We start from the raw sequence: 27,497 nt of genomic DNA, 5'->3' as shown, positions 1-27,497 counted from the left end.
TGATTCTTGCATGTGAACAACGATAGGGGTTTCTTCTTCATTTAGTACAATTGAATCTGGTTTAGCGTTTTCATCGTTTACGACTGCAGGATCTGGTCTATCAGTAACAGAGATCGCGAGAAATTAGAATCATAAAAAAATATCTGTTAACAAGAGACACAGCAGCAACTCTAAATACAGATAGTACATTTTTAGGAATAAATGCAAGTGGATAAGTTATGAATACCAACGAGGGTACGTGATATACTCTCTGGGATCAATTAAAATCGATATATCGCAGGCCGTATTTATATATTTTTTGTATGAACCAAAAACAGAACGATCAAGTTGTAGCTCATGTGAACAGTGGGAAAAGAAAGCATTCAATGTCATTTTCCTTTATCCTTGCTTATCTAGAAGAAGAAGACAAGGCTTTGCTACTTTTCTACTTCTCACATGGCGATGAAAAAATTTAAGAAATTGTGAAAATGAGAATCCAGCATCCATCCTGAATGATTTGCTTTTCTTTTCTAGCAACTAGTCGGGCTGGGACTTTGGACGGTTGTAACGCCTGTTTTGTCCAAGTTGCAGATATCGTTTATGCTATATTTATATTTGTCCATAACTAAGGCCAAATTATTGAAAAAGACGTTAACATTCGCTCTGTTAAAGCTACTGGCCCTTGCTAAGCATTTTAATCACTAGATATTTAAATTTAGCGGTAGCAGACCCTAGCACATCTGCTAACTCATAGCACTAAAAAACTACTGTATGAGGTACTTTAAATAATTAAAAATAAGCTTACCTGGAAATGATCTTCACAAGAGCACCAATTACATGTACTTAAAAGATTTTTTTCATTTTATTGTCCTTTATTTTATTATACAATTGTTTCTATTTTCCCTCCTTTTAACACACAAATGAATACTTTATTTGGTGTAGCTATTGTCGTATTTATAAATTTTGGCACAGGCTCAATACAATATTTAGATTAAATATTTCAACATTTCAAAAAACATACATAGCAGCAAACGTGAAAAGAGCACAAGCAAATATTTCTTGGAGAACTAGTGAATAATTGGATAATAATTTGTACTACATACAATCATAAATTATATTACTAATGATCGATAGAATAAACTTCCATTGTGACACTATAAGGTAGAATCTTTGATAGTGCTTCCAAGTTTAAGCAAATATTGTCCGTAGACTTTATTTTATAAGCTGTAGGCTAACCAACTAAATTATTCTACATTTTAGTTTTTTCCTTTTGTAAGTAACACGATACTCAACAATATGCACTGATATTTTTTTTCAGAATGTTACTTTATGGCAAATGATATCCTTGGTATGTACAACGATCTAAAATCTAGATATTCCTAAACCATAAATTTTATCTAGTTTTTTGTGAAAAAAACCGATGGAAAATTTCATTTTTGCTATTTTTATATTGTACAGGTTGTGCCATTGGACATCAGTCGTCCCTCACCTTCAGATAGTAACGTAAAATTATTTATTCCTTTAAACTGAAACTCAGGAATGAGGGATCGTTTTTTTCATGTCGCAGCATTATTTTCACGTGATCTACTCACTCCTGCATTTTTTGTATCAAGTCCTTTCAACATAATGATCTAAATACCATTTCTCAATACTCAACTCATTGTATATTGCTAAAATACAAATGCTCTCCAAAAAAAATATATCTAAGTTCAAATATACACCCCACAAAAATTATCGCGCACTGGTATTTTAGGATATTTTTAATACTTGATTTTTAGTTTTTTGAGACAATCTGTATATGTATCTACTTAATAGATATTTCTGGTTTCTTATCATGTGCAAAAAATATCACAATTTCTTATAAATTTTAGTGGAAGCAAAAATGCTCGAGTAAATCATTTCTGTCTTGGAGAATGCATTGAGATCGAGAACTTTCTAAGCAAATTGTGTTATTGTATAGTGAAAATTTGAATTTATTTTGTTAATAATGAATGTGCCTCAACGTTCAACAAGACATGTGACGAATGAAGAAGCCGCTAGAATCATCGCGCTCATACAAGATGGCCTCAGTCAAAGATACGTCGCCGGGGTAATTGGAGTTCAACAAAGCACCATATTCAGGGTTGTTATTAACCTAACCAAACAGGGCAGCTAACCAGAAGACCCGGACAATGCCGCGGAAGGGTAACTTTGGTAGTAGATGATCGTTATTTGAGGTTAACGGCGTAAAGAATTAGGCATACCACTGCTCGAAGACTGCAGACAGATCTATTGGCTGCAAGTAATGTTCGAAATAGGCTGAGAGAAGCAGGTATACGAGCCAGAGTGCCAGCTAGAGGTCCACGTCTTACTAGAGAACATCGAGTTGTAAAATTGGAATTTGCTCGATAACACGCAAATTGGAATATTCAAGATTGGTCCAATGTTTTATTCACGGATGAATGAATATTTTGTCTGTATTCATCAGATAGGAGTGTACCAGTATATAGGCGTCGACGTGGTGAACGGCACGATCAGTTTAATTTTTGTCAAACTGAAAGCTTTGATGGTGGCTCTATCATGGTTTGGGGAGGAATTTCTTTCGAGGATCGCACGGAGTTAGTACCAGTGAATGATGGAAGACTAAATATTGACAGGTACATAACCAATATCCTAGAACCCCATGTAGTGCCCTATATGCCTCATAGCGGTGACAACTCTGTGCTAATGCACGATAATGCTCGTCCACATGCTGCTAGAGTGGTTAGGCAGTACCCACCCTGAATTGGCCTGCACGTAGCCCGGACCTTAACCTAGTAGAGCATGTCTGGGACCATCTAGGATGGCAAATTCAGCAATATCCGGCACCAATAAGAACACTAGATGGTCTTCAAAATGTTCTTTTTAACTTCTGGGAAAACATGCCGCAAGGATACGTCCAGAACCTGTTTAGAAGCCTTCCAAGACGAATGGAAGCTGTAATTAGAGAGAGGGGCGGCAACACACGCTATCGAAATTCATTGGCTGGTTTTAGTTTAAGCACCGTTCATTTTCTTATAGATGTTTTGTACAATCTTTTTTCTATGCTTTAGTAAATCAAATTTTTTGTCCTCTGTAGATTAAACTGATATAAAATAAATGTTGTATCTATTGGTGTTTTAATTCGTAATAATAATAAAATTCGAGGAACAGGCAACACATTTAATGAGTGATGTGTTAATTTTTGTGGATAGTTTATTTTTTAAAAAAAAAATATTCCATCTAAATATGTTAAAATCATTATAAGTCATTATAATGGGCAATTTGTTCAAAATTATGTCAATATAAATATGAATTGGAAAGTATCTCCTAGTTGATAGTTCGTTCAAAATGATTGTAGATATTCTACTTGTATTATTAAATCCTCGGATTAATGTATAGTAAACTGCACTTATTCGAATAAATCCTACAAATTTCCTCACACCATTATCAATAATAAAAAATATGCATATTGAACTACAGTAACACCGAATAGCCCAAGAAAAATCTTAGTTCGACTGCTACCGTCGGCATACGAAGATCTTTTCGAAAATTACCTTGCATTCGTAAATAATTCCCATATTGCCAGTAGGTGAAACAATCTTTTCTTTTTTATTTATTTACCACAAAAATTCAACGACCCTCTCTCTTGCGCGCAGAACTAATTCAGAATCAAATAGAACTAGATACAATTTCTGAAGATGCCAACTGCACGAACTGGTGACGCGTCAAGTGATTGTTGTTATCTCCGAAGACGGCCCAATATCCCAACTAAAATGATGTTAATGTGATCATTTGTATTTGAAATATATCTATGTATTACATTGCCATCATCGATTGCTTAGAATTTCTCTCTATTATTTCTCATTTTTCAGGAATATCTGGTGTCATTGGATCTGCGGTGTTCAACATCATGTTTGTTATTGCTTGTTGCGGTTTGTGTTCTAGCGCAGTGGTTTACCTGAACTGGTGGCCCCTCGTTAGAGACAGCTTCTTTTATGCAATTTCTATTCTTGTTATGCTGGCTGTTATATTCGATAAAAAAATATCATGGTAAGTAGATAAACAGACCACTAATTGACAACTTATTTAAATATTTATTTATATGTAAATGTATGTCGAATCAATGTAATACAATTGTAAGTGTCTCACGATTGTGTTAATTTGTCATAACAAATTAGCTTTAGTACAGCTCACTAAATATACTATCCAGCATGGATTTAAGATAAAGCTACTACTATGCGATGTGTCCGACGTTTGCGCCAGCTTTCGCATTTCAACATACAGCTGAACATTGGAAGAAAGACTGGATACAGTGCTGAAACTACAAAATGCGTCAAACGACTGCGCCAGCATTCACCTTTCATCGTTGGCTGAACTTTGGACAAAGGCTAGACTGTTACCTAAGCTTACTTAAAGAAATAAAAAGGCAAAAAAGTTATGAATATACAGCAGATATAAATTCTCTTAAAATGGATGATACTGACAACTTTGTTTCAAAACACGTGGCAATCACGCGTAAGAGGTCAAGAAGTGTATGTAGTTGTAAAAGTGCTGGTTACAGCTTCGATCCAATGCTGGGTACTCCTTTGACGCGGGTCAAAAAAACCAACTTTTCATGGACAAAGTTCCAATGCAAACGTTTGAAACAAAACATTCGTCGAATGATATGCGCACTACGACCATACAATGCGTCCCATCAGCGTCCAACGTTAGGTGCATTGGACACATCGTGCAGTACCGGGCTAATCTCGTTTTTTTTATTTCATTCTTTTGTACTTAGTATACATACTAATTTCATACGATGGTTTTATAGAGATACTAAGAACTGCTAATTAGATGGGCTAATTACAAAAAACCACTTCATCTAATTCTCTGAAAATATTTAATAGACTATTTTCAATTACTGTAGGTATTAGCATCGAAATGTGTCAGCTAATATTTTTCCCCTTTCTAAATAACCGATAAAGATTACACTTTTTCACTTTTTTTCTAAAGTACATGACAGAGGATCTAATCAACAAACCAAATGAGACTACACCTCTTCAAATCCAAAACATTATAAACAATTGGCCGAAAAATTCCTTCTCGAGAGCGCATTCCTACAACGATTTTTGTTTCTCGGGTATAATTATGTAACCTAGTTTCCTCTAATGTGACATATAGACGAAAAAATAAATTTTTTAATGTGAACGAACATTGAAACATTTACTGCATTAGCTCTCAGGCAGACTTTTATTCGACGTTCTTTAAGTAAAAGAGCTCGAGTTTTCTAAACCATTTCTCAAGTAGTTACAGTAAATTATGGTTGCGAATCCATCCGTGTATGTACATTTGGACACTTTAGAAATCAAAGATCTAATGACAAGTCATTCCGTAGAAGGCAATCTATAATTACCATTCGATATTACTTGTTTTCATAATTATTTAGCAACGAAAACAGTTATATTGATATTAAAACGAACCTATTTGTCAGATTCATGTACAATTTCAACATATTACATCAGAAACACAGTTTTTTCGTTTTCGTACATTATTTGTATTGTACAAATAATAATAGTAGTTATAATAATATGTTCTCTTTTTTCTAGGATTGAATCATTAGTTATGATTTTCACCTACTTAATTTATTGCGTTGTTCTTCATTATAACACTCCTCTAGAGAGGTGGGCGCAAACTTGGCCAGTACCTTTCAAAGTTGTACCACCTAACGAACAGTCCGGCCTCGTTAGTTACAAGACATTAGAAGATGGTGGAAAGCATCAGTCCTACGGTATGGAACAAACCAATATTGCTCAAAGTTATGGAAATGAACAGGTTCAACAAATACCAGAATATTCTAATCAAGGTAGTTTTCTACTCATATTTATCATCTACACTAATAAACATTTCTTCGGTAATTTTACCAAAAATGTATAGAAAGTATTTAATAAGTGGTGATTAGTAATTTCACGATTAGAACGGCAGCTACGCGGGGTTCCGTAGCCTTTCATACTCCTCTTAGTTTTAGAGCATTTTTATATGTTTTCTTATGCATAGAATCGATTTTTCGATGGTGTCGAGCCTAAATCTGGTCACGTAATTTGTTTTGAAAATTTAATTTTTTATAAAGCTATAAGTATTCAACAAAGAGAGATATGAAAAACAGTTTCAAATAAAAAAGATATGTTTTAAAAAGATCTACAAAACAGGCTTTTACAATTTTTTTGCAAAAAATCAATATTAAAAAATGTATCAACAATATAATGCACAACTATTACTTGGTTCCTACATGACGTAGAAATATTTAAAGCAGCTCATTTTAAACGTTGAAGCTTACGCTTTAAAATGAGATTAAATATTATATGTTAAAAAGTTACAGAAGTGTAAATGTATAAATTATCATGAAAAAAGCACAGTTTTAAGAGTTAAAAAAACGAGATGCACCTCATAGTACCTTAAAGTGCTAATCAATACGAACATTTGTGCCGCTTCCAATTATGTTGTCGACCCTTAGTCGTACAATTATGCAGGTTTTAAACGATCAGAGATTGTTACCTAACTTAATTGATGTTAATTTTTTATGGTCTCAAAAATATATATTTATGAGTCCGTTGTTTTATTGTACCTTAAAAATATCTATTTTTTAATTTATAAAAAAACCTAATAAATTCAATAATTTTAATCGTTTGTTGTATCAGAATTTTTATTGCGAGTATTAGTTCACTCAACTTACCCCATACTGGGCAAAATGTTACAACATTTCCAATTATTACCTAATGCATTAAGTACCATAAGTCCCATTTAGGGATTGCGCAGTTTTGCCCTACTGCAGTTTCATTTTGTTGATTTGTCATTTGTGAGTTGTGTCGTTCGCACTGTTAATTTGTACCTCAATTGTAAAAATATAAATCTCAACTTCAATTCGTGAATTCTGTGGTATTAAACAAGAATATTAAGTATAGTGCCCTAAAATCAGCTTGAGTTACTAACCTCTTCGTAGCTATTTATTTTTGAGGTTATGTTCGAACATATTTCTGATGAATTCTGATTGAATCTGATGTGTTATCAATATGTCCCTTCGTATACTTATACGATTTTTTTCACTTGATCCCTATTTGGGGACATCATGTTGAGATCTTAAGTCGGATATGCATATATCTTAAGTTTCTTTCTCTTCTTAGTTGAACACGCTTTTCACAGGAATGGCCTATCGAGAAAGTGTGTCTGTAAAAGACCTTGAACATATATTAAATGATCCTAACTTTTGGGATAATGATAACGTCAATACCATTGATATTGTTGAATTACCACCAGAAGGTGGAAGAAGTCACAGATGGTGAGGATTTTGAGGAAAATATTGGAAAAGATGAATACCCCATAAAAGTTCCTGGGACACTGGAAGTTCACAATATTTATGCAGAAGATATTGTCGATGATGGTTCCAATACTTCGGGTTACCATCCAACTAGAAAAACAACGTTACAAAAGGCAAAAAAATTTCGTAATCTTGAAATACATAATGTCCATTCAGTGAGAACTCGTATACATCCACTCCTCATCAATGTATGAAAGGAAAGTCAACAATCGCTGATAAATACAACCAGTTAGGAATACAAAAAAGAATAGAGAAAAGGTAGTGCTAAATGGGAAAAAAATAGAACCATAATTTTTTTTTACAAAAGAAAAGTAGGAACACAGGATGAATTAAAAAACACAACAATATAAAAATGGAATTGAAAGGAAAAAGTCCTTATGAAATTTTTGATTTATTTTTCGACGACGTAATTTTAGAGCACATCGTCAGAGAAAGCTCAAATTTTGTAGCAACCATCAATTTTTTTTGTCCACCAACTGTTTGAAACAATTCTTGGTTATTCTTTTGTTGTCTGGCTATCACAGCTTACCACAAGAAAAAATGTACTGGAGCGACGATCCAGATATTTGTATACAAGTCGTTAGAAAATGAATGTCTAGAAATCGCTGTCTTGAATTAAAAAAAATCTCCATTTTGCAAATAATGCAGAATTAAAGGATATTACCAATGACAAAAGAGACAAATTGTTCAAGATTCGACCGTTAATTGAGCATCTAAATAAGAAGTTCATGACCTTTGGAGTGTTCAACGAAGACCTGAGTATTGATGAGCAAATGGTAAGACACTTCGGACTCCACTACGTCAAACAATTCATCAGAGGAAAACCTGTAAAATTCGGGTTTAAAATGAGAGTTCTATGTAGCTGTAACTCCAAATTTATGGCATTCGATGGAAAATAATGAGTATTTTTGAAGGATTTTGAAAAGCGAAAAATATGTAGGGTGATCCATTTGAAACAACAAAATTCATTATTTTTTCGGAAAAAGGAAAGATCTGACAACAATGTAAATACCACCATAATACCGGCCGCATCACAAGACCCTTGTACACAAAAATTTATAAAAATCGTACAAGCCTTTCACGAGATAACTGACACGTTCCATACATAAAACTGTATACTCTGTATATAAGTGTTACAAGCAATACTTTTTTGAAATCAAAACGTTGCCACCAACGTCAAATTCTATCAGATACTATATTTTAAGATACTGCTTACGAGCAAATTAACATTCAAAAATTACAACGTAACAAATTAAACCCAAAAGATTTTGGATTTGAGATAGATCAAACTAACCAAAAAAAGTACCTTCGCTGTACCCACCAGCTCATGAATTGCCACCGAATTATAATTGCATGAAATGTAATACAAAATACTGCATATGTAAATAGTCTAAATTACCGTGCCTCCCTTTTTTTAAATGTAACAAAAATAACATGTGTAAAAACGATTATGGTACGAAAATAGATTGAAAATACATGTGACTTTAATGTTTGTCGTTATTTTCATCTAAAAAAGGTTTAAAAAAAGATAAAGTGCAATAAATTGATGTAATAATAAATATATTTCAATATTGAATATATTTTTGAGACCTTGAGAAATTCATTTCAATTAAGTTACTGTAAATAAGTAATTGTGAGCGCGACTCAGATCCGCAGGCTTTAGCGTCTGATTTAAAATCTGCAAAACTTCACTGAACGTGGTCAAAATGTTCGTATTGATTAGCACTATAAGGTGCATCTCGTTTTTTGAAATTTATATACCCTTAAAACACTTATAAACAAATTTTGCATTTTTCATGAAAAATTGTCTCATTTTAATCCTAAACTTTGAAATGAGCTACTTTAAATATTTCTACGTCATGTAAGAACCAAGTAATGACTGATAAAGTAAGAAAAAACTTTTTGCAATAATTTTGCATTGTATTGACCATAACTTTCTAAATATTGATTCTTTGCAAAAAACTGCAGAGACTTGTTTTTTAGATCTTTTTAATACAAATAGTTTTCATTTGGAACTTGTTTCTCTCTCTTAGTTTGAGTATTATTGCTTTATAAACAATGAAATTGTTTATAAACTCGAAAAAATCGAAAAATCGATTCTACGCATCATTAAACATAGGAAAACGCTCTAAAACGGGACACCCCTAGCTGCCATACTATACAGTATTTATCTTTTTATTTCATTACTATACCACTTCAACTTGAACTTAAATCAATAAAAAAATAGTTTTTTGAATTTACTACATAATAAACAAACTAGCTTTCTACGGCCAGCTATTATATGTTTTATTTAAAATTCTCCCTCCACTTACAAAAACTTACTAAATAAATTTAAAATAAGAGGCTAAATAAGTATGTGAACTCTACAAACATAGTTAATCAAAATACTCAATAATTTTGTGGATTTTTGTGGATTGTTATAATTAATTTATACTCAAAGATCGTAAAATTATAATATTCTAGATAGGGTGGACCAAGACAATGTAATATTTCTGCTGATATCGGCATTTCTAATGAATCGCAATTGCAAAAAAAAGAGAAATAACCGTTGAACAGTTTCGACGTTATTGTTCCTCATTAGAGTGGTGCAACAACCTTTTGTTTAGAGTCTAATACAAACTAAAAACAACATCATCTATCACTGCTATTTTGTTTGTATCGTTAAACACTCGATCAGGTTAAATCGAAACATAGTTGCCGATAATATGGGATTATTTTTGTTTTTTTCTTTGATAAACGAGGCATATCCAATATAAAATATTATATATTAAATAAAACTATTCCATTTAGTCTAGTCCAAACTGAAGACAACAAATCACTCTAATGAGACGCAGTAACGTCGAAACTTGTCAGCGGCTACACTCTCTCGATGGGCGTTATGTTTCTAGTAAAAAATGTTTCCTCCATTTATTGGTTCTCATCCATTATCGAATTCGTTTTCAAAATATATTGTTGTTTCAGGAATGAACAACTTTGCAATGGCATGGTCTCCCGAAAAATACCAAGACAGTAAGTGTCTATTTATAGTTTTTAAGCTAGGATTGTATAGGCTAGATTGTACAAAACTTTGTAGGTTTTGCTAACCAACTCAGTGGACCTGATCTCAACCAAGCCAGTCAGCCAGAACCTATACCCCAACCTACTCAACCTGTTAGACCAATTCAACCAGATTATTACAAACCAAAGGAATATGATCCATCGGCACACGCTGATCCATTAGTTAAGCCAGGTAAATAGATGCTTGTGAATTTACACAACTTTAGATGTCATAAATGTATCGCTCTGCTATAAGGATATCAATGAGTTTTTTTTTTCGTTATGAAAGTGTTTGTAGCAAACATAGAGTGAAAATTTAATTATTATCAGAAAAAGATTAAATTCGAGCATCTTCGGGGTATGCTTTGGAGCTGAGCTCCAAATGTGCGAGCAATATTTTAAAGATGGACGAATTGGGGTCTTGTGGAAGATTAAAGTATATAGCTTTTTAGTCTTAAACAGGGCTCCAAGTTTTTGTGAAGCTGCCATGTGTCATATGTCAAAGCTGACATTACCATCATAAAGTTTGACTTTTTAATGGTGAACATACTCAGAACCTGTTATACGAATACTATTTGAATTGTTTACAGATACTTGAAACATTCATCTTCGTCAAGAAATGGAATTGTTTTTTATGATTTCCGACGTAGATTAAATCAGCAGCAGTATGCCGATCACCTCACTTCGACTTTTGGTAATAAAGCACAATATTAAGTCACTGTGTTTCGCTGATTTTCCGAATTCAATCGTAGTCGCACTTCGCTAGAGGTTGAATTTCGTGAAGGTTGTCCAAGATTGACTGTTGCGCCAAAAATATCGATACTGTGCGTGAACTGATATTGCAAGATCGTCTTGTTACATACCGTGAGATTAAAGTGTGCCGCATAATTTGACAATCGCTCACCTCATGTCGAAAAAATCAGGGAAACCAATCTCAGAAGACGACAATGAGAGCTTTCACACATCAGTTCAAACAAAAATATTTTTGAACAGTTAAAACATCGAATTGATAGGTCATCTGCCATACAGTATTCGTTTGGAACCCAATGATCTCTTCTTAATCCTAGAGATAAAAAATAAATTGTAATGTTAACGTTTTTCTATACCTGAAGAAACGGTTCACTCGTTTTGGAGGTACCCCATTCCGAATAGTTACAACAATTTGTTCAAATGTATGCAAATTGTATTGATCTTAATGGAGAAATGAAAAAACAATAAAGACAAATCTAAACATAAATATTTAGTTTTATATGTCTATCTCAAAACTTGAGTAGCAGCCCTCATGATATCGAAAAATGGCCAATTCGTACTATAAATTTTAAAACAAAAGTTTCACTATTCTGTTTGATTGTGATTTTTTACATAAAAGTTTCTATATTTTTAATGCGACACACTATAAAAATGTCAAACATTTAATCGTCATAGATAAAAATATTTATAATTGATTCTTCTATGGACTAATACCCAGTTCATATATATTATTCCAGAAGGAGGATGGTACATACAAGCAACCTGGGGTTTGGTGTTTCCTATACATTGGTTATGCAGAAAAACAATGCCCGACTGTAGAAGTGACAAATATAGAAATTGGTATCCTTTCACTTTCTTTGTTTCTATGGTATGGATTTCATTCTATTCATACTTCATGGTTTGGATGATTACAATTATAGGTAAATATTTCGGTAGCTCCCTTAATACACTTTATATTTTTTAACTGCAAAGAATTATGAGTTTGTAGAGAGGGTGCATTCAAGAAGATTCACGAAAACATCAAAATTTTGTTTTCTATTGTCAAGTCTTTGAACACAAAAAACTGTGTTCATATTTAAGGTTACTGAATGTGTTGTAGCTGCTTTAGGTATAAGCCGATGCACCGTACTTCTTATATCTAAAGAAAGTAAAATAGTGGATGATGGAAAAGTGAATAATTTTGAACCCCACAAAAGAAAAGACCTGGCGGAAAAACCTAAATATCATTAGACCGCTTGGAAATAACTCGGCTAAGACAAACGATTCTTAATTATCATATAACTGAGAAAACCGTACCGTTGGAAAAAAGTGAGGAAATATCGAACAATTTTAGTTGCACGTCACTCAATCAGACATCTCAAATTAGAATTTTTGAGAAAATTAAAATTTTACAGAGAGCAAAATAGATCGTATACATGGATGAGACTTATGTCCACTCCAGTCATACACATTAGAAAAGATGGAGCGATAAAAGCTGTTTGTGTTAGGTTCCATCCCCAAAATTTGTTTCGCACCGAACCACACATATCTATACCAGCTTTCGTCGATATTTTGATTTTTAATAATGTTTGATATAAATTACAAAAGTACCAAACAAATGTATTGAACAATTTTACCAGGAAATTAAATCTCTTAGAAGTCCTTGAGATATTTAAAAGCAAATATTCAGGTAATCTTCTTAACGTAAATAGAATTTCCTGGTAAAGTTGTTCAATACTATTTTATTAATATTAGGAAAATTCTGTATTTAGGCATTTTTAGCATTTCATTTCCAAGTAAACATTTAGTAATACTTTTATCAATACTCAATATCTTAAAATCCCGTATTTATGCACTGTATAAATTAAAAATATTTCATTATACCATCACTTTTTGACAAAGCGCTGTTAGCGAAACGCGTTATAAATTAATATGGAACTTTAGTTCAAATTAAATGAAGATTTAAACAAATTAAATTGTTTCATTTCATCTTAATAATAAAATTATATTATAATATGTCACTTTACCAAAATTAATCAGAATAATAGAATGGAAAAATAGTAGATATTATTTATAAAATTGTGAATAATTTTGACAAAGAATCACTATCCGGTTTGTTTTGGACGAAATTATTCACACTTACAGTGGTGCAACCTTCTAACTCTTCAAACTCAGGATTTCCCAATCAAAATCTTTCGCAAAATGTCTTTAGGAATCAGTATCGTCAGTATAACTTTCTCCACTTGAATCATCATCATTAAAATCTATGATTAAGTTGTCGATTACCTGATCAAGAAATGGTTCTTTCTCCATATATTGTTTCTCAAACTTTTCAGCATGTTCACAACGTGATTTCCAGTCATCAACTGAAAAGTTATTAAGAAAATCGTCGCAGTATTGGATAACCTCATTAAATTTGAATGAAACACTGTTGAGGTTGGCATTGGTTCCAATAGTTTATTGTGATATGGAGCATTAACGACAACCACCACACTTTTTGATAATAGATTTGATATCAGCTTTTTTTACCCATTTCTCATAATTATCGAAATTCATTTTGTCGTGATAATCACCAGATTTACAATTTGATTTCCAGCATAGGTAAGCATTAGAATTAAACCCTTTTTCGCTACCAGCATTAACAATTATTAGACTTTACTTGTTGGTTTCATCATACCCAAACAGCTTTTATCACTCCATCCTTTCTCATGTGTATGACTGGAGTGGATATAAATCTCATCCATGTATACGATGGGTCTATTTTGCTCTCTGTAAAATTTTATTTTTCTCAAAAATTCTAATCTGAGATGTCTGATTGACATTCAACTAAAATTGTTCGATCTTTCCTCACTTTTTTCCAACGGTATCCTAATTGGTGAATATTTTTTCTTAATGATTCTTTACCCCCTTTATATTCAAAATTAAACACATTTATACTTTATTTCTACACAACCATTGTTCTAGTTTCTAATTTTTATGACAACTCCTGACGATACAAAAATGACATTATTGAAACATACCTTAAAAAGAGATATAACAATTTCCTGCCTTGTCGCTTCCTCTATAATTTATTTCAGGAAATTACTTACTAGTTCCCGACTCTGACCACACAAAATTGTATTTTTTTGTTCCGGCACTTGAATAGCTGCGATGCTTACTGGCACAAAATGAGCTCAGAACATATTCCGACCCGCATAACTATCGCGCATCCAAAAATCAAGTCTCAAGCTACACTGGTTGAATTATAACTAGAAATTCACCGTTCTCATAATTGTTAATAAATGTTTGAGATATGAGGTTTGACTTCAAACTTTTAATCAGAAAGACGTTAGATGAAGAATTGATTGGCATTGACTAGTAGACATGATGCGAATAATATCGATAATAATGATAATTCGAATACAGAATTTTCATTCGAAATTGTTTGGACTGATAAGTCTTTGTAGACTTATCAGTAGACTGGAGTCTCAATGTGTGATGTGGTATCATAGCTATCATAGGCTCCTATTTCTTTCATACACCACTAAATAGTGCCGTGTTTTACTGGTAATTTAATTGCCTATTTTATGAGGAAATTTGCAATTGTAGCAAAAGAAATAAGTAACAAAGTATCTAATTTATAACTTATGTTAACTATTAGCTTCTTATAAAAATATTTATTAATTCAGAAATACGATAAATTAAAATTCTAAAGAATTATGAATTATCGATACTATTCAAATTAAACATACCAGGATGTATTAATATCTAGTTAGTCTAGACCAGATCCATGCATAAACAAAATATTGCGTTACCATAGCAACGAACAATAACTTCAACTAAGTTGACGTCAATAAGATGTCCACCAAAATTGTGAAAATCGAAAAATTGGAGTATCGAGCCATCATCAAGTACCTGTATTTAAAACGGTTAAGAGGTAAGCAGTTTACGAAGATATGCTTAATACCCTTGGTGATAAATGTCCTTCGTATGTGACCGTGAAAAATTGGACTTCAAGCTTCAAAAGTAAATTTTCCATTTAAGATGATGACCGTTCGAGAAGGCCAGTTTCTGTGTCAGTCCACGAAAATATCGATGCAGTTCATGACATGATTTTATCAGACTGTCGAATTTAGCTTAAACGGAATTGTTACTAAGGATGAGACTTAGGTATATTTCTACGATCCAGAAACAGAGCAACAATCGATGGAATGGAGACACTCTGGTTCTCCAAGACCTAAGAAGTTTCTAGCTTAAAAATCTGCTGGAAAAGTTTTTGCTTCAGTTTATTGGGATTGCCATGGAGTAATCATGATTGATTTTTTGGATAAGGGTAGAACAATTACTGGAGATTACTATTCGACATTACTGACCACTCTACGGGAAAAAATTTAAGAGAAAAGACGCGGAAAGCTATCCAAAGGTGTTTTGGTTTCGCAGGACAACGTCCCTGCATACAAATCTCATGTTGCCATGCACAAAATTCTTGATTTAGGGTTTGAATTACTGGAACACTCCCCTTATTCACCAGATTTGGCTCCGTTCGACTATCATCTCTTTCCCCAACTGAAAAAACTTTAAAACGTCGTCAATTTTTTTCTAACAAGAAAGTAATAAAAGCTGTGGATTTCTGGTTTGCAGAACATAAAGGAACATTTTTTTCAAAGGTCTGGAGACGTTGCAGGTTCGCTGTAATAAATGTATCCAATTAAGGGAGAATATGTTGAGTAAAAAAATATTTTGACATCGAAACTTTGTTTGGTTCTATAGTAGGTTAAGAATTTTCCAATATATCCTCATATATTATAGCAAATGGCCGGAATACTCCCCGATGCTACTAGTTATACTAAATAGTGGTAACATTCTTTTTTCTATATGATATAATTTATTTTTCATTCTTCTTAAGGTTACACTATGGGAATTCCAGACACAGTTATGGGATTAACATTTGTAGCAGCTGGAGTTTCGGTGCCCGATGCTTTATCAAGTGTAGCTGTCATTAAAGAAGGGTAAGTTAAATGGATAAAATAACATTCTTCATAACTAACCAATCGATTATTTCTAATGTTTCCTAATTCTACAGAGCATTTTTTTTTCGAAATTAAAAATTTTTCGGCGTGGTGGTCTTGTAGGTGAAATATTGAAATACATTCTTTAGTCCAAAATGCTAAATATCATTTTACTATTCGATGAGGTTACTTGAGCCTACTGACTTGTCTTCTAAGACCAAAGAATGGGAATCATCTGGAGCTCTTCTAGTTTTAGCTCTTATATAATAGTGATCCAAATAGCATGTGCGGTATAAGTTTGGTAGATGCGTTTTCTTCAAGAGTTTTGATGTTCTCCACTGATACGAAAAATGTTTAGAATTAGATGATTGCTAAATAAATCCTGTCGCTCAATGAAAGATGGTACTAACTACGTGTTTATGAATACATATAGATTGATCCAGTCGTTCATATATTTCCAGTTGAAACATCTTAGTATTTTTGTACAATGAAAGAAATTGAATATCGTGCAGTAAAAAAATTCTTAGTTTTTAAAGGTAAATCATCAAAATAAACGCACGGACGATTATTAAAAGTATGTAAAGAATTTTCACCTTCAATTCTAAACCCTAGAAAGATATTTTACGTGCCACATTCGGAAACGCCTGAACAAGATATGGATTGTTTAAGGTAGGATAAAAAAGATTTCATGCATCGTGGATGAGGCCTGGGACTATCATTATGATTTTGAATCAAAACAAGAGGCTAAAGAGTGTTGCGCTTTGTTACTTCGATTCCTCAGAACTCGGACAAGAAGGTGCTAGAATCAGGTTTTTCAAATACAAAAAGCATTTTGCTTATTGATTACTACCTCACTAGTAAACCAATGACCACAAAGTACTATAGTAATTTTTTTGAATATCAAACTTTATAAAAAAATGTTTTCAGTAGTCACATATTTTTTATTTTTAGATATGGAGACATGGCAGTTTCTAATGCAGTTGGAAGTAATGTCTTTGATATACTTATATGTTTGGGTCTTCCATGGTTCATCAAAACTGCTATAATAAGACCAGGAACTACAGTCAAAGTTTTAAGCAAAGGTAAGATAGTTCTGCAATTTGTTTCACTTTTATTGACAATGATTTCAATTATTATTACTTAGATAGAGGCAGTGCACTACTTAACATTTTCAAAAACTGTTCAAAAAACTTTATGATAAAGCTGCTAAGCCAGAGCAGCGTAGTGAAATTTTTAAATTGTCTATTTACTAATTTCCTTGCTTACTTCGTCGATTCTCTCGTCTAACTTACGGTATAGAGATGTGGCATATACCAAGTGTTCGAATTCAGAGCGCGAACCTCCTGAATTTCACCGCCATTTCTTTCAGAATATTTTTGACGTTATCCTCCCTTTCCACCCAAAGTATTCCAGTTGTTTTTTTTCATATCGTGTCTCAAGCGCTAATCGTGAACAATTAGATATTTCTGCATTCTACTAATATGACCAATCCAAACAAAGCTGCATTTTGATTCAACCACAGTCCGATGTCTTTTTAAAAACTAATCAGTCACCTTGGCTTGAACCTTCTGCTTGCACCCGCAGCTTTCCCATTCGTCCATGAAGTCTATAATGCGTGCTTCTTTATCGATTGTTAATTGGTGAGAGAGACAGAAGGCCCATTTATGTTTATCTCCGCTTGTTTCAGCTACACTAGCCTCACTAAAAGTTGTTTATGTACCCATTAGTGGTTTTACTTTTACTATCACTTACCAATTCTTTGCACACAAGCTTAAGTTAGCACAACGTTTCAGCTATTATAGCTTTTATGGTAGCTTTCCTGTCTTAATAGATTGAGATTATTTGAGATTGAGATACCTCAGCTTTGAAGACGGTAGTTTTAGAGTGTCTTCTACAGAAGTTTGCATCGACCAAGCCATTCATCCATTTGGAATTATTCACTAGATGGAATAGTTCTTTAAAATATATCTCTATTGATAACAAACTCTTGATACATTATGAAACAAATGAAAAATTTTATTTTAATCATCTCTATGTCCATCCAAAGTCGTTAAATCAGGAAGGCGTAAAAATGTAGATGAAATTTTGGTGCAATGTGTTAATTCATTTAAAAACTGGCATTCATCTTAACAAACACAATATGTCATGGAGACTAATAAGAAAATATTTTGAATTTCTTTTATATACTGTTGGTTTAAATAAACGATTGCTTGGGCATCCCACTTGGATAATACCTTATTTTTTGTCAATATGGACAGCTTTTGAATGCATAAATTTTTCATATTATAGTTTTATTGTCTTTGTAATTTTCATCATAATTATCACTTCTTATTAATTTGCAAAAGCTTTGTGGAATTCATAATAGTTCATTTATTGCGTTAACTCCCAATAACTTTACTGGGTTATTTGGGACACAAAAGTCAAAACGTACTATATTTACAAAGTTTAGTTATTTCGCGTCTTTCGATAGTAAAATATGTCAAACTTTCATTATATTATTTACACAAGTGTTAAAACTTAAATTTCTTCTTATTCCCAAAAAAATTGTTACAATTTGCAGACAAAAGCTGAATAACGACACAAATGAAATAAAATTTCAATATACAAAATAAAAACACAATAAGTAACAAAATTATAGGTAATAGTAATAAGTAATAATGCACGGAATTAAATATTATTATTAGAATAAAAGTCGTTCACGGAGTAGAAGGCACTTTCCAGTAAATATGCCCTCAAATTATTGCGGAATGCGGGAAGATTCAGAATTTTTAATCTTTTAAAGAACACCCTGAAGTGAGCCTTGCTGTTTAGTCCGAATAAATATCTCTTTTGTAGTTTGAAGAGTCTTTCAATTTGAGTCGCACCACACGTACCCCAGAAAGGAAAGGGCATATATGCGACTCAATAAGGACATAATAAACTATTAGGAGATGGATAAGTTCAGTTCTCTGGAAACTGATTTCAGGAGGAACTTAATTTTTTAAATAAGGTGGCAATATATAACTCCCATTTCAAGAAATTGTCAAGCCGTCAATGATGATGATATTTAATCAAAAAGGCAGCAATAAATTTCTATATGATAAAACTTTAGTTTTATTTAAAAACATTGGGACAGAGAAGATTAGAATTGCATCTGGGTTGTTTCAAGAGAAACTAGTGTCATCTGCAAATAGACATATTTTAACACTGGTGTCTAGATAGGCGATGACGTTTATAAAAAGAAGAAAATTAAATAGGACCTGGTAATGGAACTTGGGGCATTCAACATTCTATTGGCTTGCATCGTTGTATCAACCCTTACAAGCTGACTTCTGTTGGTAAGGTATGATTTAAACCATGCGAGAGTTGTTCTCCTGAAACTCTAGTACTGCAATTTGTTGATTAAAATATGATCAATACAATCGAAAGGCTTAGAAAAATCACAAAAAGTTGTTGTAGTGTGCATAATTTGTGTAGTTGTTACGTAAAAAGCCAAATTGATGGGTGGTAGTAAGTATTTTATATTCAAACAGAAATAATAAAAGACTCTTTTTGGCCAATCTTTTCATGATTTTAAGGCAATTGGGAAAAGTGCCATTTTGAAATGAAGCATTAATCAAAGTGGTAAGGTGATTTAATGTGCAATCGGGCAGATTCGACTACATTTTGGATGTAAGTCCATCAGTTCCAGACTAGTATTTATTTTCGATGTCATTAATTGTACTACGAAGCTCTGCTAAAACTTCGGGCATAAAGAAGAAACTGTGTAAGTTAGCATTAGCATCAAGGAGATATGAAAGAGGATCATGAGAAGCAGTTATAGAATTTGATAAATTTTTAGCTACATTCACAAAATAATTATTGAGGTTATCAAGTGAAGTAGAGATGATGCTCCATGGAGAATTCTTATTTCTTAGAAAATAAATTGCAAGGTCAACGTATTTCTATACCTGACGAAGCCGTTAATGCTTTCCAATCACATGTTTTGGAGGTACCTAAATCGGAATGGAAAAAATGCTCTGACAATTGGTTCAAACGCATGTAAAAGTCTTTTGGTTTTAATGGAGAATATTTTGAAAAACAATAAAGCCATATCTAATCTAATATTATAAATGTGAAAGTGTGGATGTTTGTTACGCTTTCACGCAAATACTACTTGACGCATCATCACAAAACTTTGTACACATATTCTGTGTGGTACTAGAAGTAACATAGTATACTTTTCATTAAAAAAAATAATTTTCAAATAATTAAAGAAAAATTTGTCAACAAATATCAACATTTTGCTACTTCAGAGCCATCTAACATACAGTAATGAAGTTCGAACCCTAAATACTATATTATCGACCTACGATATTACTGACAATCAAGTCAATATCTATCTATTATCTACACATCCAATTCAATTGACTATAGTTTCAGCTGTTTGAAATTTTTGAAGTTAGATACCATTGTTATTTTCAACTGTCACCGAAAGCGTATGTCTAAAAAAATTCCTCGGAAGCGTAAATCTACATTATCTAAAAACTTGTCACGTGCCCGTGCAGCAAAAGTTGCTCGAAATCAAGAATCTTTGGTTCATGCAGACCTGAGAAGACAACAGCAAGCAAGACGATAAAGTAATTTGAGAGCTGCTGAAACACCTCTTCAGACCCAACATCGTTTGGAAAGACATGCTCAGCAATTTAACAGATAAAGAGTTATCATACCTTGGATTCCAATTATTCCAACTGACCTTCCTTTTCAATTTAAAAGAGTTCAGTTTCCGGTGAAGCTTAGCTTTGCTGTTACTATAAACAAAGCACAAGGTCAGACATTACAGGTAGCAGGAGTGCATTTAGAAAAGCCCCGATTCTCTCATGGCCAACTATATGTAGCATGTTCACGTGTATCTAATTCAATCTAATCAAAGAAAAATTTTATAATATAGTCTACAAAAATATTCTAGATTAATACTCAACATTTTATCTTTTTAATTATTAGAATTCAAAACTATTTATTTTTGTTACAGCAAAATATATTTTAAAATTTGTTATTGTATTTCAATAAAGCATGTTTTGAAACTGTATTATATGTAGTAATTTATAAAAATCGATAATACTAACCAAACAATAGAATGAAGTTATCATATTGATATATTTCCCTTGTAATTTATTTTTTTTTCATGAATTCAAAATCAAGTTTATTTTGTTTTCTATTAATTCCCAGTTTTTTTATATGTTTATTCAATTAATTATTTGTATCTTTGTTTTTTAGTTATTTATAAGCTTGTATCTATAAATTTTAATCTTTTTTCTCTCTTTTCTAATGTAACGTGTTTTTGTATTTTATTTTTTCAAAAATGAACATTGTACGTTTTATGAATTTTGTGTATCATCTGTATCTACCAAATAATATCGATTTCTTAAAAATTCACATTTCTATAATATACAGTACTTTTCAGATAAAAGTATCCACCTTTAATAACTTTTGTAATACTGGTATTTAGAAAAAATCCAAAAACACGTCAATTTATGTTGGAAGGGGCAAGCATTATGGCTTATTTAAACATACTGGAAAAGCCACCCCCTCACCCCTAGCAGCATCCCCTTTATTTTTTTAAATTACTTTTCATATTTTTTATGTAAAATTTGGATACTCCTCTTTGAGCTGATTTCAAAAATGTATAATACTTGTAGGTTAAAGTGGTTAGTTTAGGAGATAAACAATTTTTCTTTTAAGAGCACAAATTTTATATATTATTATATTATTAAATATTATTTACTTTCACCTTATTTGCCTGTACTAAAATGGGTTGTACAACAGTTCAAACTCTTTAATCTTTTTAACTGTGCTATTTATTATGAAGTTACAATAAGTGTTCAAAATGAGTACCATTCACTTCCATACAATGGTATAATCTATTTTGAAATGCCTCTCTGACATTGCTTAATACGACTGGATTTAATTGTCGACATTCATTTTCTATCCTCTCTCGTAAATCATCCAGAGATTCTGGTTGGGTAGCATAAACTTTTGTTTTTAAATACCCCCATAAAAAGAAGTCTTGGGGTGTTAAATCCGGTGACCTAAGTGGCCACTCCATCATCTGCCCCCTTCTACCTATCCAACGAGCGGGGAATGTTTCGTTTAAAAATTGTCGGACAGGCATAGCATAGTGTGGGGGAGCTCCGTCTTGTTGAAATATGTACCAGTAAATCTTCGGAAAGGTTATCATCATTTTCTATTTTTGTTGTAATACGTGGGTCAACCCCTTCCCTGAGTAACTCAAGATATGATTCACCATTTAAATTTCCGTTGATGAAGAAAGGTCCGACAATGTGGTCACCTAGGATACCACACCAAACGTTTAACTTTTGGGGATGTTGTGTATGGAATTCACGCATAATATGTGGATCACTTTCAGCCCAATATCTACAATTATGCCTACTTACTAAGCCATTTAATGACCATGAGCATTCATCAGAAAAGCAAATATTGTTTAACAATTGTGGATTGTTATTGATAATTTGCGTCATTGATTCGCAAAACTCTAGACGACGATCAAAATCATCTTCATTTAACTCGTGCACCAACTTAACTTTGTATGGGTGGTACTTGAATTTATGTAGAACTCGGAAAACTGTAGAAGATAAAACACCGATCGCTCTACTTATTGTTGACAACGATTGGGGTTGTTGAGCCTCTAAGCTGACTTGCCCTAAAATTGCCACTTGGATTGCTTCGTTATTTACGAGTCCCTCTCGCTTATGCACTTTATTGCAAACAGACCCAGTTGTGGTAAATTTCTCCATCAGTTGAATTACATACTTATGAGTTGCATGTCTTCCGTCATGTAATTCGTTAAATATTCTAGCAGCAGCTCTTGCACAATTATTATTTTGGTAGTATAAACCTACAATTTCAATTCTTTCTTGCAAAGAGTAAACCATTTCAGAGAAACAAAATAAATAATGTATCAAATTACACTATCAATAGTGACTACAAATTCTAGTTGACAATGTCAAACTTTAATAAAAAGTAGAGTTTTTTGTTGTTTGGATTTTTTAAGTAGAATAAATAGCACAGTTAAAAGGATTAAAGAGTTTGAACTGTTGTACAACCCATTTTAGTACAGGCAAATAAGGTGAAAGTAAATAATAAGTAAAACTTGTGCTCTTAAAAGAAAAATTGTTTATCTCATAAACTAACCACTTTAACCTACAAGTATTAAACATTTTTGAAATCAGCTCAAAGAGGAGTATCCAAATTTTGCATAAAAAATATGAAAAGTAATTTAAAAAAATAAAGGGGATGCTGCTAGGGGTGAGGGGGTGGCTTTTCCAGTAAGTTTAAATAAGCCATAATGCTTGCCCCTTCCAACATAAATTGGCGTGTTTTTGGATTTTTTCTAAATACCAGTATTACAAAAGTTATTAAAGGTGGATACTTTTATCTGAAAAGCACTGTATAGTCCAGGAGGTAGCGTTGCAAATAAAAAATTCATGGTATGCCGGCTGATATTGACACCAGTCGTTGATCTTATATGACTCATGAGTGATCCGATCATCAGCTGCTCAAGTAGCAGTGGGCGTGGTTGTGGGAGGTCACGAAAGTCGTAAGAAAAATAATTAAGTAACAGTATTCCACCTAAAATTTTTTCAGGGATAGTTTTGATCGTACCAAAAAACATCACCAGCTGCATCGTGGAGGGGAGAATACGAGTTAGCGGCTCGCATGAACTTGTAAAAAAAACACGTTAATTAAAGTGCTAGTATGCCAAACGAAATTTAACTGGGTGATAAGTTGAATAATTGAAAATATAAAAACGATAATCAGCTGCGTGGGTAGCGGTGCAAAGACCGTCAGCTGAGGAAATACAAATAAAAAATATTGGAGCTTTGCTATACTACACTGTTTCCTTTCAAACACATATTTAGGGATAGACCTTCAGACTACCTAAGCCCCTTCCCCTTAAATTTCAAATAAAAGGAACAGCTGCCTGTGGGCTTCTCTTCATCGTACACGATAAGTTTTGGTTGTGTTCTTCGAACGAACGGACGCATTGTCCAAATATGTCAGCCACTCAATCGCTTTGTGTATTCTGTGGCAAAAAACAATATCTTTTTCTGAAAAAATGTACATTTATATTGGAAATTAGTCAGAAAAATAATTTATCTTTAAAAAACGTTAAAGTGGCGTCGAAATCAAACGATTTTCAAAAATATCAAGCAAATGTTATCGACAATTCACAGTTTTACCACCTAAATATAGCCATCTGTGAAACTCCTTCAACATCTGCAGCGTCAAGGTACGTTATATTTCATTACTTTTTGACGGTTATTTTGATTGAAATGCATTCCAATTTATACTATTCTATATTAATAATATTGAAGTCCGCATCGTTGATACGCACGGAAAAATATTTTTTCAATTCATCATTTTTTCATTTTTTTTTTGATCGTCTCAATGTTCCCAGCAGATTTTGCTCTCAAGTCTTGAAAAAAATATTCTGCGATAAACTCTACGAGGAAATGTTTTCAACGATACAAACTGTACCAAAACAATTTCATGTGAAATAATAAAAGGTTCGGAGAGAGACGTTCAACCATCGGATGAAAGTTCTGGAGTCGAAAATATCGAAACATCGATGATTCCTCGAATCCTGCTGATAATCAAGCCACACTCAGCTCAACACAAGTCTGTTTACACACGTCATCGAGTACTGGTAATCAATTCGATGTTTCGATTACTGGTACAATTGAGGAAATTCATGCAGCTGAAGGGGAAGGAACAACGACGCAAGATGTTCTGGCGCTAAAGAGGCTCAAGGTTTCACGGAACACGTGCATTTTTTGTAATAAGAGGCGCAAAAAATATTAAGTTCGCGAGGAACAGCTAAAATTGAGGAACAATATTCAAAAGCTCAAATCGTTTTCTACCATAAATTTTGTCGGTGGAATTGTCGAAATGCGATTAAGTTGCAGATCGTCGCACAGAGCGAAAAAACAGAATGGCATAAATCCCGTATTGTCGTATTGTTTTGTACATGTTATATACTTCCCGAAATTATGGGTTCAAGTAGCTCCAGAAACTATCTCTAAATATGTGCTTGAAAGAAAACAGCCTAGTATAGAAATGATCCAATATTTTTAATCTGTATTGCGTCAGTTGACGGTCTTTCCACCGTTACCCACACAGCTGATTGTCGTTTTTTACTTTTAATTCTTTAACTTATCAACCAGTTAAATTTCATTCGGCATACTAGCACTTTAATTAAGGTGTTTCTTTACAAGTTCATGCGAACAGCTAACGCGTATTCCCCCCTCCACGATGCAGCTGGCGATGTTTTTTCAGCTCGGTACAATCAAAACTACCGCTGAAAGAAATTTTAGTCGGCATACTATTACTTAATTCTTTTTTTTACGACTTTCGTGACCTCCCATAACCACACCCACCCGGGTGCGCCAGCTGACCCTTCATTCGAACTTTCGAACATTAGTCAGCCGAGATCTATTGAAAAAGATTATCCTCGATCGGCATAAAATCACTACCTAAAATGCAACGCTACCTCCCAGACTAATATGGAATATGCGAACTAAGCATACTCATACTGCTATTAATAAGAGCGCTATTTACATCAAGTTTGAAGTATAATCGATTACTTACAGACCCTTTTTTATCTAAATCCCCAGATAAGTTGAATCCCGTTACCTCTATCCTCTATAATGAAGTCAATAATAATTAATGACGTTGTTTTCAGGTTTGACGTACTCTACTTTATCTCTTCTATCGACAGTAATTTTCTTAGTAGTAGCTACGCACATGAACGGCTGGAAATTAGACAGAAAATTCGGCATCATGTTAATGATTTGGTACTTAATATTCATCACGTTCGCTAGTATGTACGAGCTAAACGTATTTGGATACATGAATCCTCCAGAATGTCCTACAGACTGGTAATTGTGAGTTAATACAAACGGTAGACTCAAGGCTTGAAAGTATTTATTGTTGTTATCATACATACTTGTTAATAAGTTAACTTTTTGCAAGTATTAAGCTTTTAGAACGTGATAAACAGTACTAGAATTATTTATTATGAATAAATGAACAATATATGTTTTTAAAAAAACAAAAAGACGGCGTTCTAATATTTCAAAATATATGTGTAGAACAAATCAAAAATATAATGATGATAAGTATCATCATAATAATTACTAATTATCAATTACCTTTAATTAATCGCCTTTGAATGGTGATTAATTGAATTTGAAATTACAACTCTCCGTCATAAAATACCTACTGTTTTACATGCAGATATTAAATCATTCGAATCAGTGGCACTCAAAAGGTTTTTTAAGATTCCAAATAAATTAATTTTTCTCAGAAGTCCCTGAACAGGTTTTTAGCTGTAAACTGCAGATTTAATTTTATGACGCATCTGTAAATCGTGACCCAAAGAATCTTTATTGCTGAATATTCTAGTGTTTACAGCTGATCTTTTATTACCAATCCTTTTAAAAAGTCTTGAATGTAGGATGGATTTAATTGCCACAGATCTTCGTCTTCTATTTCATACGTTCCTAGATGCAATGATCTGTCTCTTACTTTGAGAGTATAGGAATAGAGATTTCGTCGTCTGCGCAACAGAACCTGCACGCTACATTCTAGACTCTTCTGGTGTCCATTGAGGTGACATTGTCCCATCAGGACCTCTATTAAAAAGTTTAAACTGCTCTTACCTGATTTGATACAGTCAACAGATCTTTTCTATTTATAGTTTCTCAGGAGTGTCTTCGCCTGTCTTAACCCCTATCCCAATGACTGGATACACCCATATCTATCTTCTTCTCCATATGCTTTCTCTATTGCTCTTTAGCTGACACTACAAAAGGTCACAGGTCCTATAAAGGGTTTGTCTGCTCCTACCTCAGCGAATCTGTTAGCTATTTCGTTTCCCTCCACTCTAGGGTATCACGGAAAACATTGAAGGAGAACTTTCTTGCCTAGCTCGCTTAGCTTGTCCAGGCATTAGAGCTTAGAGCTCTAATTGCTGCTTGGACATCGGACTGGATGATGATCTCGATCTCCTTGTTACGAGACTTCCTTTTTAACTTGAACTATACACACTTTTCAATGGTTTGAATTTCAGCTTGAAAAATGATTGGTATGCTACACAGGCTTTCAGAGTATTTGGTTTTAGCCCCGTGAATTCCTATTCCAGTTCTGTCTTCTACCAAAGGTGAAGTAAGTTCGGGCAAAGCAGAAAACTCGCCAAGGCTCTAGAGAGAGTACATCGTCCGAGCGTTTGTAAGCACTAGCGATCCACAGCGTTTTCGTTAGGATCGTAGTAACCCCTTAACGATTCCCTTCAGCTTGGGCCAACATGGGTCAGCTCCCATACTGTTGGGGGCTGACGGCACTATACATGGTCAATTCAAAAATCATTACAC

General features: G+C 33.2%; 1 protein-coding gene across 1 annotated transcript in view; it reads left to right on the top strand.

Annotated features, from left to right (window-relative positions):
• The window catches only part of LOC130447768 (probable sodium/potassium/calcium exchanger CG1090), a 143,390-nt gene extending 117,208 nt beyond the window's left edge, over positions 1 to 26,182 (top strand). The window contains exons 6-13 of the mRNA XM_056784761.1: positions 3,852 to 4,029; positions 5,568 to 5,824; positions 10,295 to 10,342; positions 10,407 to 10,562; positions 11,857 to 12,039; positions 15,984 to 16,086; positions 17,038 to 17,168; positions 25,808 to 26,182. Coding sequence (XP_056640739.1) covers positions 3,852 to 4,029; positions 5,568 to 5,824; positions 10,295 to 10,342; positions 10,407 to 10,562; positions 11,857 to 12,039; positions 15,984 to 16,086; positions 17,038 to 17,168; positions 25,808 to 26,007 — 1,256 coding nt within the window. The 3' untranslated portion in view covers positions 26,008 to 26,182. The remainder of the gene's footprint in view (positions 1 to 3,851; positions 4,030 to 5,567; positions 5,825 to 10,294; positions 10,343 to 10,406; positions 10,563 to 11,856; positions 12,040 to 15,983; positions 16,087 to 17,037; positions 17,169 to 25,807) is intronic.
• Positions 26,183 to 27,497: the final 1,315 nt, after the last annotated feature.

Source organism: Diorhabda sublineata, chromosome 8 (genome assembly GCF_026230105.1).
Source record: "Diorhabda sublineata isolate icDioSubl1.1 chromosome 8, icDioSubl1.1, whole genome shotgun sequence".
NCBI lineage: Eukaryota > Metazoa > Arthropoda > Insecta > Coleoptera > Chrysomelidae > Diorhabda > Diorhabda sublineata.
The sequence above is the reverse complement of the archived record's forward strand: the minus strand, read 5'-3'. Positions and strand labels throughout refer to the sequence as shown.